Genomic DNA, 15949 nt, shown 5'->3' with positions numbered 1-15949 from the left:
CAATACTGTGTGAGGTAGGTGCTGTTTACAGGCCACGTATGGAGGAGGGAACTGAGTGAGGCCTAGAAGTGTTAAAGGATGAGCCTGAGGCCCAGTCTGACTCCACCGCCTAGACTCTTCCACGTTGGTGTCCCTCCCTCTGTCCCACTCTACACGCGCACAGAGGAATGGCAGCACTGCAAAGCAAGCGGCCTGCTCCCTCTCCGCCCAGTCTTTAGCCGCCACACCGCAGACCTTCTCCAGCCCCAGGAGTGACCTCCAGGGAACGGTTAGGGCAGACAGTGCCCCAGACCCTGCTCTAGGTGCTTTGAGACGCTCCTCTCATTTGCACCTCACAGCAGACTTCTGAGGTGGGTGGTGGTTGCCTTTTGCAGAGAAGTGCAGGGACTGGCTCCAGGTCGCCTGGGTGGACGAGCTGAGGCGCTGCAGCCCAGCACTCTGCCTTCCCCCCACGTCAGCATGCCTCTCTGAACGAGCAAAGTTGAGCACCCTCACAGACACGAAATTTGCGTTTCCTGGCTTCCCCTTCCAAAATGGATGCACTAATTACTGACCATTTTTTTTCAGTAATAGTCGTCATCAGGAACACGTTTTTCAGTGTGTTCGTTTTCTCGTCTGCACCCTGCCGAAACAAAGCACCGCTCAAGCCCACGGGATAAACCCTGCAAGTGCGAGGCCATGTCCATTAAGGGAAGTTTAGGAAGACATTACACTAAACCAGAAGAAACAAAGTGTTGATTGGGGACTTATTTTTGTGAGTGATTAAAATATGAATCATTAAAATAGGGCTGTATTTCAGGCTCTGGAGCCTCGTCTCATCAGAGACGACATTACAGGACCACTGAACTGCGGTTGGATGAGCTCCCTCTGAGGCCTCCCAGCTCCAGACACAGTCGTGTGCGCCACGGCTCCACCTTCTACAGCACTTTGCAAAAGTCTGACTCAGAACACCTCTGCGCCTTCCCGCCCATTTCGTTAATAGGACATACCCAATCGACGTGGTGTCTTCAGCTCTTTTTAGTCTTTTGCTTTATTGAGTCATAATAGTAAATAGTGGCAGTAAGTTACATTAATAACAACCAAAATTCAAAGGCAGAGGAAGGAACAAGCCAAAGCAAAGACGTAAGAGACGTCAAGGATCCCTTGGAATAGATTACAGAACTTTATTTGGTATCAGTGGAAAAGGAGTAGAGGTTTGGACCAGCTTTAACACAGAGCATTTCTCAGGTTCAGGCTCAGTTTAAAAGAAAAAAAGTAATTTAGCAATAACTACAGCCCCAAATGTGCAGCTAAATTAAGTTGTTAATTAAAGAATCTGTTTAAAATGGCTAAAATTAGAGATAAAAGCCCATTGTCTGCTACAGGTGTTGACCGTGTATCTGTCTGTGGAGGGCGTGGGGGGACAGTCAGAAGACTGTGGTATTTTAAAGATTAATCACCCACCCCTAAGGGGTTTTGAGGCACCCACCTGCATTTTGAACTTGGGTCTAAGCCAAAAGGGTAGGACAAGACCATGACAGGTTTTCTTTCTCTAATAAACTGCTCAGTGGACACTTCAAACACCAAATACATCAGGACAAAACAGCCCCCACCGTTCTCTGCAAGGGGGCTGACACCTAAAGATGATGTTCTGGAAATTGTGGGACCTTGGAGCAATGCTTGTGTTGGATTTTTAAAGGAGGGACGCATCCCGGATGTGCCAGTTCCCTATACGGTCGCTTGAGTAGTTAGCACCCCCTGATGGGATTGGGTGGGTAGAAAAGCATGGTTTTGTTTGGGGGGTTTTTTGGAATGATTTCTATGAAGAACCTATGAGTTGTCATTGGAACGTTAAAACTCTTCACACTTAATGATTTCATAATGCTTTGAATTATCTGTAATGCAAGCAGAGATAGATGTGGAAAGGATATTTTCACAAAAGTAAAAGCAATAAGTCAGGACAACTCAAATTTCAAAAACATCTACTACACCCCCACGAAGCACTATCACTACACAGCTCCTGGAACAGTTCCGTTATGCGAAAGGACAAAGAGGGACACTGAACTATGATAAGCTCGATTCTAGGTATGTAACTAGAGAGAAGGATGAGCAGGGCTTCTTTCTTCTTAGTGATACAGTCATAGGTGACTTTTGTTTTCTTTCTGGTTTTTGGCGTTTTATAAAGCTTTTTGTATATTTCACCATCGAAAAGTTCTGTTGAAAAAATGCCATGGCTCTGACCTTCTGAGCTCCAAGTGGCACATCTTGTGTGTCCCCTGTAAGCTCTGTGAGAGTAGGTAGCACGCCTGTCTTACTCACGTGACACGCGTAGAGTCGAAGCTCAGTAAATAGTTGAGTAAAATATTCCCATTTCTTTATTTCTCTCTCCTTCTTTCTAGGTGATGTACTCTATGAACTCCTTCAGCATATTCTGAAGCAGAGGAAACCTCGGATCCTTTTTTCACCATTCTTCCACCCTGGAAACTCAATCCACACACAGCCGGAAGTCATACTGCATCAGAACCACGAAGAAGGTACCCGAGGAGGTTTATCGCTAATTCGATAAGTTGTTCTTTTTTTTTTTAATGTGATTCATTTTCCGGTCAACAAACAAATTATTGAGTGCTCACTTTGTATAAGACCCTGAGGAAATGCCAAGGTGAATAAGGTACACTCTTGGCTCTGTGCAGCTCACAGTCTAGGTGGAAGCAATGAGAAAGATACACACATATAATAGTAGGCATCCTAAAGAGGTGGTGGAAGGGGAAGTACATCAGGTGCAAGCAGCAGGATCAACTTCATGGATGAGGTGGCTCTGGAGGATTCCTTGATGGCCCAGCAGGATTCGGACAAGCAGGGATCAAGTAGAGAACATCCCAAGCAGAGAGAATGACGTAGGATGGAGTAAGTCCTTGGAATAGAAAGCAGTCAGATGACTTGGGTTGTAGAGCTTATCTTCTCCCCAACCCTGCCTGCTCCCCACTCCCCACCCCAGCAGTCTTTTGCTAAGAGAAATTTCAAACATACCCCAAATAGAGACACTAGACTAAATACACCCCTGGGAGCCATCGCTGTGCTTCAGCGACGATCAACACTTTGACTCCGCAGAGCCACTTACTCCAAGGAGGTTCCTTTGGAAGTAGAATGTGGGGGACTTTGATGGAGGAAATTAATGGGGAGTCACTGAAGATCTGTAAGCAGAGGGTAATAAAAGCTGGAGGAAGAAAAAAGGACCCAAACCCTGAGAACTCCGTGGGGGGCCCAGAGGTTTCCTCTCCTTGCACCAAAGGCAGTTTCTTACAGTGCACTCACTGTGAGTGCTGACTTCAGCTGTCCCGGGTGCTGCTCTGCTCCTGTGCCTCACACTCATCATTAAAGTCATTGGGAGAAAACAGAACAAAAAACCGTACTTGAATTGTGGCCCTGGACGTAGTTCCAAAGCAGGCGTACGGGTATGGAAATGGGGTATGAAAATCTTACTCTGCGCATCATTCCATTGAATAGTGGTGCCTCTGGGGAGCATCCGTCCTCGTGCTCCAGCCGGGACTGGTTAGACGGCAGATGTGGGCACTCAGCAATACTGTTCGACGTGTATTTTCTCTTAGGACCAGATGACTAGGGGGTTGAAACCCTGGCCCCTTGGGGCACTTCCTGAAGTTGATAGATCACACCCAGGAGCAGGGCTAATATTTTTGTTTTGCTGTTGATAATTGTTTTTTTAAATGAGAAGTTTACTTAATTAACACTTCACAAAAGAGCCTGACTCCAGGCAATCGATTGGCATGTCTTCCTTGTGCTGAGTGTTTCACAGCAAGGCCCCTCGCTTTCGTGATGGGGACAAGAGGGGTGTTTCTTGCCTGCTCCCTGCCTGTTTCTCTCATCCTTTCTTCTAGTTTTACCCTTGCTAAATTTAGCAGCTGACCCCACCCCTAGTTGGGTTTCTTCATTCTTCTGCTCTTCCTGAACGTACATTTCCTGCTTGCATAATAACCAGCAGCTACTCCAGAGGAGAGGAGGTGGGTTTACTGAAGCTTGACACTAAGGCGAGAATCGTACTACCTTGCCTGCCTCTTCAGATAAAAAGGGCGTGTGATGGGTCTCTCTCTCTCTCCCTACCCCCACCCCTCATTACTTTAAAAGAAATCCATTTGGAATTTCTCTTTTTATTCCCAAATGTGGTTGGAGATTGATGGTCTCACCTCATCACAAATCCTTCCTCCTTTCCCCACGGCCTGATTTGACTCATAAGCAGGCGTGTTTGCCGTTGTTCTCATTTGCAGGAGCTAATCAATAGAGAAAGCTGGCTTACTCTCAGAGCTACTCTCAAACCGAGTAAATACAGATGTGCCACAGCCTACGCGGTAATGAGCTGTGCTCTCAAAAGTGTTATGATGGTGGTGGTGATGAGCTCAGCAGGTAAAAGAATGGAGCTAATGAGGCCAAGGTCAAGGGTTTCATCGCCCTGTGAACCAGTTAGCTCTGCTTCAGACCCAGCTCTTAAAAGTACTCTGTTCTCAGAGACCATTCCTTAGAGCTGACAGCCGGGAAACGATCTGAGAACGCGTGCGCTCTCCTTCGCCTGTTCAGAAGCAGGGCCTGCTTTCGGATGAACAGGTGGACACACAAGAAAGGAAGCGTAGGTCTCTCTCAGGTGGTAGCAAATGAGAAGAGCTGTACAAGGCGCAGAGGTGATCTGAAGAGGCTGCCTGCCCCAAGACTTCCAGATGTATTGGTGCCCTTGGCGACAAAGGAACTGACTAGGAAGGTGAATGGACCAGTGCGAGTTCCCTAAGCCACCTCTGCCCTTTCTTCACCACCGACCAGAAGAAATATGCAGCTTGGCATGAACTGTCTCTGGAATCAATACTGTGATATTTACTTGTGGCTGGTAACACATTAATATGGACATATGTTAACATACAGAAAGAACTGGTCCTGGAAAAAAAAAAAAGGTCTGTACAGCGAAATTATGAATATTAAATATTATATCCCCAGTGATTTATTTTACATAACTGGGGACACAGTGCCACGTCAGAGTGCGTTGCTCGTGACTTGGCACAGAGAACTGTGACAGAATGGAAGGAGAACAGAGGCATTTCATACAGGGCCCTGCTCACCCCCGAGGAGGCTGGCACAGCGAGGCGTGCGGAGTGAAGTGCCACACAGAGCTTCATTCACCCCCCTGTGACTTCACCTCATCACTGCCACCCACTTAACCAGTTTGGACCGTCGTAACTCCACAATGGGAATGTATCTCACAGTACAAAGGTGTCTTGTTTAATCTAGCAACACTCCCTGCAAATCCCGCCTCTGAGTACATTGCACCGAAACCATGCTTCGCTTGCTAGCAGCCACAGGGCAGTCCCGTAAGCTAGGAAGCTGGTGTTAGGTCAGAGGCCCCCTCCAAGGCTCTGACAGGGGAGGAGGGTGATCCTACTAATTCACACCCCTTTTTTGGTAAACACTCACCATCTCCATATCTGTTCTGAATTTGTCATGCCTTGGGCAAAGCAGTCATCAGATTACCACCTAAGTCTAGGAAAACCAGCATTTCCACTCTTTTTCCTTATTTACTTATGGGAAGAGAGTACAATATTATATAAGTAAGGTAACTTTGCAATTGTTCATCCATACTGAGACATTTTTGACGTTGAAACAGGACTCTAAAAAGCAAGCTAGGGCAATAGGCATAAATCAGAACCATCTCTGGCGAACTGGGATACCTGGTCAGCTTAGATAAAATTTTTCTGAAGAATGGTGTCGGAAGTCAGGAAACCAGGTTCTAACCTACCATTCTACCAGAACAATCCTAAGGGCTAAATTTCTCGTTTCTCCGGCCCTCGGCTTCCCCAGTTGTAAGATAGGGGATTAGACTAAATGCTCTCACTCAGATCTTACAGCTCTCAATCCTCACGTTTTTTCCACAGTCTGAGCCTCCCTGGGTGATAATGAAGATGAATGAGACACATTCTCTACCTTCAGGGTCACGGACAACTAAAATCTGGAAAACCCTAACAGTGTCCTCCTGGTGGTGTTCAAAAACAGCTGAACATCTCTCCTGGGTTCCTTTTCTTTGATTGTCGTGACCCATTTTATCTGCATATTATGAATTAGATAGTTTTGTTGGAAGAAGACAAAATGAACAATGATGCTACTTTTACTAAAGCCAGGAGGCAAAATAAAAATCTTTAGAAATTTCAGACCAGCAGATCATTTTAAAATAAATTTATTTCACCACACAGTTGTAATATCAACTTCCTTTAATGCCTTAGGTTCCAAAGTTACTTGCTTTTAGCTCCCATGGAATATATAAAAGAAGGGGTCTGTCCCAAAGGATGAATTAGATTGCCACTGGTCCTTTGGTGTTGGAATACTTGAACAGGGATTCCCTACATGCTCACTGAGCGATGTAAAACGCGCTTTCAGTCTGGGCTAGTCTGGGAATGGCAGAGTTAACCGTTCCGGCCCAGACATGCACAAGCGTCTAGAGAAGAGATAAAAGCTACATTTGGTAAATGTTCTTAATCCCACCCCCTCTTTGGAGGACCCTCCTATAATTTCAGCTTCGGTTCCTCCCTCTCCTATGCCCCATCTAAGAGACTGGGAGGTGATTTTTAGTCACTTTCACTTAAAAATATTTACACATGCGGTGCTCTGATTATTTCTGCAACAGTAGACACAGTTTTAAGGTAAAAGTTGTGCTCTGGGGCAACTCTTTGTTACCAGGTGGACATGGAAAGTGGAAGTGAAGATGAGACATTTCAAGTGTCGGAATACAGTTTTTTCTCAGCACAGGAAAAGAGAGTAGAAAGAAATCACATCTTTGATGGGGGTCAGGATCAGTGGCCTGCATTCTGGGGTGGCCCACAGAATTTTTATGTATATGATTGCTTTATGAAGGGAAGCATTACCTCTCCCCACCCACCCAGCCTCCCAACCCAAGTGTCCAAAGACTGTTTGGGAGGAAGGAAACTGTGCACAAACTTAATGAAAGAATTAAAGAAGATGAGGTATATGGATCTGCTTTATAATATCAGAATAAGAGCTGACATTTCTTGGGCCCTCTCCGCACATCAGGGCCTGTTCTAAGCTCTTACGTATTTCAGTCATTCCGTCTTCACAGCCAGCCTTTAAAGAAGGTGATATTATTTCCACTTTATACGTGAGGAAACTGGGGCTAGAGCAGTGAAGTAACACGCCAGAAATCACACAGCTACCAAGTAGCAGAGCTAAGCCGTAACCCCAGTCCATGTGACTCCAATGCCTGCGCATGAATGAGCCAACCAGAGTAACATTTTCATTCATTTTTTTTGCAAGCACCCTAAAAATGGAACAAATGAATGGATGATGAGTAGAATTAATAAAGATCAGGATGCCAAGTCAGGTCTCCTGACTGGGGTACAGTGTGGCAGGTCCCAGCACACCTACTTAAATTTTTTCTGCTTCATAGTACTTGAAACCGCCGAATCTAAATAATAAGTGAGAGATAACCTCTGAGACACCGGTGTGTGCCTTCAGTTCATGATATGAAAAGCTCGTACTAACTTGGACTGAAATAACCCACACCCATCACGGACTGCCTCAGGATGACTGGACTTAGTGCGACAAACACACCCAGCCTGTGAGAAGTGTGGGCTCTGAGTCAGGCACCGAGCCAGCCCCTCAGGACAGCTGCTGAGTGGGCAGCAGGGGACGTGAAGCTTTTGGCTGCTTAGGCCATATCCTATTACTGGCTGTTGTTCGAAAACACCCCCGATTCTCCAGTCTTGCTGGAATCATGTTGATGTCTGTCAAGGAGGCCGCGGGCTGGGGTCTGACATCTTTGTAACCCGTGTTCACTGTGTGGCGCATGATGGAGCCAGAGAGTATAATGGCGTGTGTCTACACTCTGGGTCCAGCCCAGCTGTTCAAATCCCAGCTCCCCAGTTTACCAGCTGGGTGACTTTAGCCAAATTACTAAACTTCCTTGTGTCTCAGTTTCCATCTGTAAAATAAGGAAAATAGACCTACCGAGTATGATTGGTTTGAGAAAGGATAGAGTTAATATGGAAAATGCCCTTAACAGCATCAATCACATAGCAAACACTCAATAAATGCTATTCATTATCCTTATTTGATTTTTTTGCCACTATTTGATTGGGTTTTTTCTCTTTTAAACTCAAAAATGTAGTTGTGATAAAATATACATAGCATTTATCACCTTAACCATGTTGAAGTGTTCAGGGGTGTTAAATATATTCACATTGTTATGCAATGGTTGGTTGGTTTATTTACCTTCAATTTCAGTTTTCCTAACTAATCCCATTATTGCAACTGCATGCACTTCCTGTAAACACCACATTTGCGTAATCCAGACGTAGAAAGGGCCTTTGCCTACCCACGCTGTTATTCTAGAATTCCTTCATTGGTTAACCAGGCACAATAAGTAGCATTATTTCTGTGGTAAAATACGTTTGAAGTCCCAGCCTTCATTACTTTCAGGACACAGCCTGATGTGAAAATGAGCACTGTGTGTACTTTGTAATGTAACCTCGCAGTGTCTGACATGTGGTAGGTCCTCCGTGACCCCTGTGGAACCTATTAATCTTCTGGGGGGTATCCCCTCACACATTTAAGAACTATGAGATTAACCTTTGTGTGCGCCTTTCAATTCTGTACCTCTTGGATCTGACAGGTCATGAGGTTCCACCCGAGGAAGAACAGGCCCAGAACTTGACTTCTTGTCGTCCTCCACGGAACCAGCTAACAATGCCTTTTCCCATTATCAGGCCTCATTCCACTGTTTCCTAACTCCTTTCCCCTGTTTTGCTTACTGTATTTCATGGTCTAGGTCAGCATGACCTTTTACGCTCTGACCTTGGTCCTCTGATGCAATATTGGATTGTGATGGGTCAGTGTGGAGCCACTGGATGGAGCACAGAGCCTCTTCTCAATGGCGTGGGCGGTCAGCCTGCTTCAGGGAGGACCTGCTCACCTTCCCTGCCTCCGCTGGCTTCCTCCAATGGTAGAGGTTGCTCTTAGCCCAAGAGCTAGCTGGCTCTATTAAGCCACAAGTTTTAGGGATCCCTGATATGCATGAATACCTGTCCCAAGGTAGGCAGGAAGTCTTCAAGAAACTTCCTCCTCCCCTGAAGGAAATGTCTTCTGATTTTTTTGAGATAAGGACACTGGGAGCCACACAGGTTCCCTTCCAGACTAGGAGGCCCTCAGCTGCCGCTGTCTTGCTCTTTCCCCTTTCTCCTCTGCCTTATCTTTGTGCCGCCCTGACCCCATGCCTGCAAATGATTTACAGGGTTTACACCCACGGGTCTCGTAGGCTCATTTGAAATCTGATGCCTTGATTTCATTTACTTCTTCTGTGCTTCTTTATTGTGACTGAAGGAGATTCCTTCCTCAACACTGCCTACCTGCAAAAGGCAAAGACAGCGTACAGCTCACATAGGCCTTGAGCCACTGGCAGAGGTAACCTGTTTGGAGGCCTTCCACCCACAGTAATGAAGATGAAACCTCAGAACCCTGCAAGTGAACTACGTAGCTGCTTTCAGTTCCTTTCTCCAAATGCTTATAAAATTCGAAGAGCTTACTTAGGCTTTATAGTGTATGAACTCAAACACCTGTAAATCATACCCTGCAATCTTGGGCAGTTTTATTCTCAGGCCCTACAGGTGAATTCAGTAGCATTGGCAACTTATTGAGACGAATAGACTGAAACAGGCAGGCCAAGGGTCAGTGGAGAGTCTTACCTGAAACTCTGGGAAAGGGAGTAGGGGACAAGGGGTGCATTCGTTTTCTAGGGCCGCCATACAAAGTAGCACAAATAGTTGGCTTAAACAACAGAAATTTATCATCTCACAGTTCTGGAGGCTGGAAGTCCAAGATCAAGGCATGGGCAGGACGGGTTCCTGCCGAGGACTGTGAGAGAGAATCAGCTCTGTGCGCCCCTCCGGCTTCTGGAGGTGTGCTGCAGTCTCGGGTGCTCCTGGATTGCTTGCCTTCCTCTTCACATGGATGCTCCCTGTGTGCGCTGACTTTTTCAGCCCTGGAACCTTTTGATATTTTTTTTTATTGTGTCTGTTTTCTCCATTAAATTATGACATTTTTCAGAGCAAGGACCACATTTCCTTACTCTTTGCATCCAAGACACTGCTTGGAATATAGGTGTCACTCAAGGTTCTGCGATTCAGCATCAATTTTGTAATCACTGTGAGGCAAACCAGTCAGTCATGCAGCGTGTGTATGTCTATGGGTCCAAATTCCTCTTTTCCTAAGGACCCAGTCATATGGGATTAGGGGCCCACCCAGCTCTCATAGGGACCTTATCTTAACTAATCACATCTACAGTGACCCTTTTTCCAGGAAGGTCACATTCTGAGGTACTGGTGGCTGAGACTTCAGCATATGAATTTTTTTTTGAGCTGGGGGAAGCACAATTCAAGGCATCACAGGGGGTGACAAATTAGGTGTATATATGAAATCTGTCTTGAATTCCACCTCAAGACCTAGACCCTTTGATCTCCATATAGCTCTTTATATCATTCATCGCTCCCACTCATCTTTTACAAAATTGTTCTGGGAAACGGTCCCTTCTGGAAGAATGTGGAATAAGATGGACAGAGGCTGATGCATGAGACATACCTGCTGGACCTGTTGATTTGCATCTCGCTGACTTCTCTTATCGTCATCCCTGTCCTTCCAGAAAGCGTGCTGGTGAACACGCGGTCCTGGTGTGTGGGCTACAAACTTGATCTTTGCCTTTGCCCTACCCTGGAAATTTTCTAGTCAATACCCATGACTTTAACCAAAGGCAGGGATTTTGGGGTTTTGGTTTTCTTTGAGATTTACTAGTATTCAGTATTTATAAATTATTAAATTGTGTCAAATTTTGGTAAATTTTAAATAGAGAAGCTTGTCTAGTAAATAAAAGGAAAGAAAAGAAATCAGGCTTTTTTTTGTAATCATTGCATTTAACTACCTAATTTATTTGGGGCCAGTTGGTAGTGAGAAGGGACTATTTGTGTCTAAAAGAGACGCACAAAAAGAAAGGTTTGGGAGCAGAAAACACTTTCAACAAGGATGGGTTCCCTACCAGTCCTTGGTCTTTTTCTTCCTTTCCCTCTTCCTGCCACACCCACACTAATTATGTGTGGCTTTCCCTCCCTCTTCCTTAAGCATTTCCCTCCCATATCAAGACCTTCAGACCGAGGGCAATGTGGATAATTTCCCAGTTTTCCAGCTGGGCAATCCACCAAGAACAAACCCAGACATCAAGGCCAGACCAAAAAAATCTTCTTGTTTTAGACAGAAGACTCCTACATCTGAGGGATTTAATGCACCCACTGTCCGCTCAGTGCATTTCCTGTGTCCGGAGCTTCTCTGCCTGCCGGCTCTGGTCTCGTAAGTTTCCATACCCTGCTGCCAACTTACAATAACAGAAGCGTCAGGCAGCAGGGTAGGAACGGCATAGCCCTCTCCATCCGTGGGCGCGTGCTTTGCAAACTGAAACAAAAGCTTGGAAGACCTCATTGCAGGCCTTTCAGCCTTGACATTGGTTGTGCCCAGACCACCAGTTGCCTGGAATTAATACTCTCGGATCCAGTTCTCTACCATTAATGTTATCAGCTTCATCAAGTACTTCCTCTTTGAGTGGTGTCTGCAGACAAAGAAATAAATCAAGCTCCTCCAAGTCCTGTTCCTGTCCGGATCCCGAGTCAAAAGTAAAATCTGAGTTGATTATCCAGAGCACTGTCTCCCTCCTTTATTGTTCCCAAAGAGCTGGGCAGGAACAGAGAGTGAAATCTCCCCAGGACATTGCGTCAGTTCCTCTTTACCCTTGGCAGGAAAGTTTCTCCTCCCATCGTCCTCCCAGACTTCCTAAGGCCGGCCGTGAGTACACACCCACACGCTGAGCCTCACCACCCGGGACATCAAAGGAAGGCTGCAGGTAACCAGACCACTGGCCAACGCCCATGTCCATTTTGAAATTTGTAAGGCGGGAAATGGATTCAGGAAATAGGATTTTTCAATACATGGTCTTCATCATCCTTAAGTATTTTTAAACCTTAATAAGCTTTTAAGGAAAGGGAGCGATTCTGCCAATGCCATTTGGAAGAAAATGTCTGAAACTTCAAAATGCAAGTATCTTAAAATAGTTGTCACGATGGCCGTACTCTGTGACAAATGAGGAGCAAGCCATGGACGAGAGATGAGTTCATTTTCATGGATAGCAGAACTGAGATCCATATAAACCGTGAAAAGATTGCAGATCGTTTCCATTGTACTAGTAATTCCAGCCATTAAAGCTAACTCCGTGGGTCCAATCAGTACCCTATAAACATTTATTTGCATTTGGGTTCAAGTGATGAGGTTAGTACTTGTTACCCCAACCTGTGTCATTGCAAGATTGATTAAGCACTTAAAAAAACTTTTTACAGTAGAAAATATCAAATTGATACAAAAGTAGAGAGAATTATATAATGAACCAAAATGGAACCATCCCCAGCTTTAATGCTGAATTATGGCCACTCTTGTTTCCTCTGTGCCTCACCTACTCTCTGATTCACCATTCAGGTTTCTGTAAAGCAAATCCCAGGCATATAATTTCATCTAAATATGTCAGTGCAGGACTGAAAAGATAAGGACCCTTTATCAAATCATAATCACAGAGGTATCATATCACCTAAAAACTGATAATTCCTCAATATCACCAGTTTACTAACCCTGTCTTCTGCCAACTGCTATTACATCCACCCGGTCCAATTTAAATCAGAGTCCAACCAAGCGTCTCTACGTTGGGAATGCTCGACGTGTCTCTTAAGTCTCTTTCAGTCTGTAGGTCTCCATCCATATCTTTCTGGTGCTCATGTTTTCTCTCTCTCTCTCTCTCTCTCTCTCTCTCTCTCTCTCTCTCTCTCTCTCTGTCTTACACACACACACACCTGTCTCCCTCTCTAGGTATTTAAAGAGTTATTCAAAAGTAGCATAACTTTTCCCCTGTACATAGTGTGTCTTTTTTCCTCTGGTTACTTTCAAGATTTTCTCTTTATCTTTGTTTTTCAGCAGTTTGACTATGATGTGCCCGGGTGTACCTTTCGTTGTATTTATTTTGCTTGGGATTTGCCAAGTTTCTTGGAACTTTAAGTTTGTCATTGTCACCAAATTTAGGGACAATTGGGCCATTATTTCTTCAAAAAATTTTTACCCCATTTTTTTTGGTTCTCTCCTTAGATGCCAGTTATCTGTCTGTTAGGCCATTTAATACTGTTTCAAAGGTCACTGGGGATCTGTTTGTTTTTAATTGTTACTAATCTGTCTTCAGGTTTCCTAACTCTATCTTCTATAATCTCCAGCCTGCTATCAAGTCCATCCAGTCCAGTTTTCTATTTCAGATATTATAGTTTTTCAGTCCTTGAATCCTCCTCTTTTTTTTTCTTCTACAGTTTCCATTTCTCTTCTGACAGTCTCCATCTGTTATTGCTCATTATGGCCATCGTTTCTTTTAAGTGCTTGAACTTACAGCTACTTTTAAAGTTTGGGGTTTGGTTTTGGGTTTTGTTTGTTTGTTTGTTTGTTTTTGCTAATTTCAACATCTGGATTATCTCAATCTGTTTTTGTTGGTTGCCTTTGCTCTTGATTATGGATCACGTTTTTCTGCTTCTTTGCATGTCTAGAAAAGCTCTAGTGGATGCTGCAGATCCAATAAAAGTAGATAGCACATTGTAGAGACTCTGTTATGTTTTATTCCTCTGAAGGGTGTTGGTTTTTATTCTAGCAGGCAGTTCAGTGACTAGCTAGTCACTTTGAATTTGTGGATGCTTGGCCTTACATTTAGTTAGGATAGATGTATTTCAGTTTTGCCTTTAGCCCTCAGGTAAATCCCTTTGTCCTAGAACATTTTTCTTACTCCTAAGGTGAATAAACTCCTGGGTTAATAAACAGCCTGAGGTGGTTACAGAGTTTTGTTGATGGGACTTAAGCTCCAAACTCTGTCTCCAATACAGTGGCCAGTACCTGAGATTTCTGCTCATATCTTTCTGTCGTCCAGCTATTGCTTTTCACTGAGCTCCTCAGCACTTCCCCTGCACGTGTTCTGTTCAGGACACATGTTAAGGGTCTGAGGAAGCTTCATGTGCAAATTTAGTGGCTGTTCCCTTTCAGGCTCTCTTCTTAATGAGACCTGCTCTCCCACTCTTTTTTTTTTTTTTTTTTTTTTTTTTGCCTTTCTGGCAGCTTCATTCTCTAATCCCTGATACCTCAAGCAAGTTTCTACTCACTTTCTAGTTGCCCCATATTATGTAGAATTAGGAGGATCATCAGGGCAAAAGCTGTGTAAATTTGGATCTTACTCTGTGCACTTCTGTTCTTTCAAGAGTAAAACCCCCTTTAGTTTTCTGTATTACCTTCAAATAACTTTTACAAATGTATTTTATCCAGATCCTATTATTTCTGTCTGTAGGAAGGTTAGTCCATTCCACCATTACTGAAACTGGAAGCCCCTTCTTCTTTATTAGAAGAATGGTAGCGTACCATAAATACTTCATCTTCTCTTGCTCATCTAACCATAGACCCTATAGACCACTCCTTGGCAGAATATTGAGATACTCCTCATTCCATTTTGTAGCTGCATAGTTCTCCATTGTTTAGAGGTATACTATACCTTTTTAAACCAGTCTCGTACCAGTAGCTATACCAGTACTATAGCTACCAGTAGCTATGCCAATGATTAAGCACTTTTGAATTCATGGAAGCAGGTTACACAGTAGTCACAAAACCCTTTGCCTTCAAGCAGATGATCTACTAATGATCATGAACAATGTTTTTTTGTTCCCTGTCTCATATTGTAGGTGCAATTGACAGGAGTCCCTGTTTTCCTGTCGACCTTGTGTAAAACTGTGTAAGAAAACACCTCCTCTGTCTCTGTGTACCACCCCTGTCAGATTCCCAGACTGCCTTTATATGTTCATCACGTGGATATCGTCATCACGGGCAAAGGAGACACCTTTGGCCTGCTTTACTTAGAACCATGGACAAGTCTTTCAGCAGAACAGGGACCCGCAAGCATGCCCCTCCTTTTGGCAGGGCAGCTCTGGGAACAGATATGGCCATTAAAACCTCATTGAGATGAGTGTGGGGCCCTGTGGGAAGCCCCACTTTCAGAGGCAGACTTATCTCCTTCCTGTCCTTAGGAGGGATTCTTAAAGTCACATGTGTGCTGGCTCCTCCCTCAACCCAGCCTGCAGAACTATTCTGTGGCTGAGCTGTGGATACTTCTGACGTTGTCCTTGCTCAAAGGTCACCAGCTTGAAAGTTCAAGTGGGATGGGGTGGAGGTCTGTTAGGGGTGCCCATCCCTCCTTCTTACTTACCTGGGCCCGTCTCTAAGCACGTGTGGACAGGTCTGCGCACTCAGACACAAGGTGATCCTAACTGTCCTTTCAGGTACAATTAGATTAGCATTCTGTACGTTGGGCTGCTGTTCGTGCTTAGAGCAGGTTTTGATAGGACCTCCCCCCACTCAGTGTGTACATAGCAAAGTGGTAAATATTGTGATAGGTACATAGGTTCTGGAATCTGATTGCAGTCTGGTTCTAATCCCCAAACTGGCTGTGTGACCTTGGGTAGGTTGCTTAACTCCTTTATGCCTCCATTTTCTCACCTGTGAAATAGAATTAATGTAGTTAATATCTCCTACTTGGGAGTGTTATACATTTAAAACAGTGCAATCCAGGACTTAGAATATAGTAATTGCTTTATTACTATTCCTATTATTAAATGCCAACAACTCCTGGAGGTAGAGAGTGTGAAAGTTGCTTATGAAAAGGGAAGTCAGTGAAAGCCTCTGGAGAGAAACCCTTAAAGACCCTGAAAGCCACATCGAAGAGTCAAACATAAAGAATGAAAGTTTGGCTTCCTTGTGTTTGCGAGCCACTAGCAGGTGATTAATGGAATGTTTGTAGACATTCTTAGCTTGTCTA

General features: G+C 44.5%; 1 protein-coding gene across 2 annotated transcripts in view; it reads left to right on the top strand.

Moving 5' to 3' along the window:
• The window catches only part of ETV6 (ETS variant transcription factor 6), a 217865-nt gene that overhangs the window by 178612 nt on the left and 23304 nt on the right, over positions 1–15949 (top strand). For both annotated transcript variants that reach the window (XM_053921808.2, XM_024575676.4), the window contains exon 4: positions 2379–2513. In XM_053921808.2, coding sequence (XP_053777783.1) covers positions 2379–2513 — 135 coding nt within the window. The remainder of the gene's footprint in view (positions 1–2378; positions 2514–15949) is intronic.

This window comes from Desmodus rotundus, chromosome 3 (genome assembly GCF_022682495.2).
Source record: "Desmodus rotundus isolate HL8 chromosome 3, HLdesRot8A.1, whole genome shotgun sequence".
NCBI classification, from domain to species: Eukaryota; Metazoa; Chordata; class Mammalia; order Chiroptera; family Phyllostomidae; genus Desmodus; species Desmodus rotundus.
Note: the sequence above shows the minus strand (reverse complement) of the source record. Positions and strands in the feature narration are given on the sequence as shown.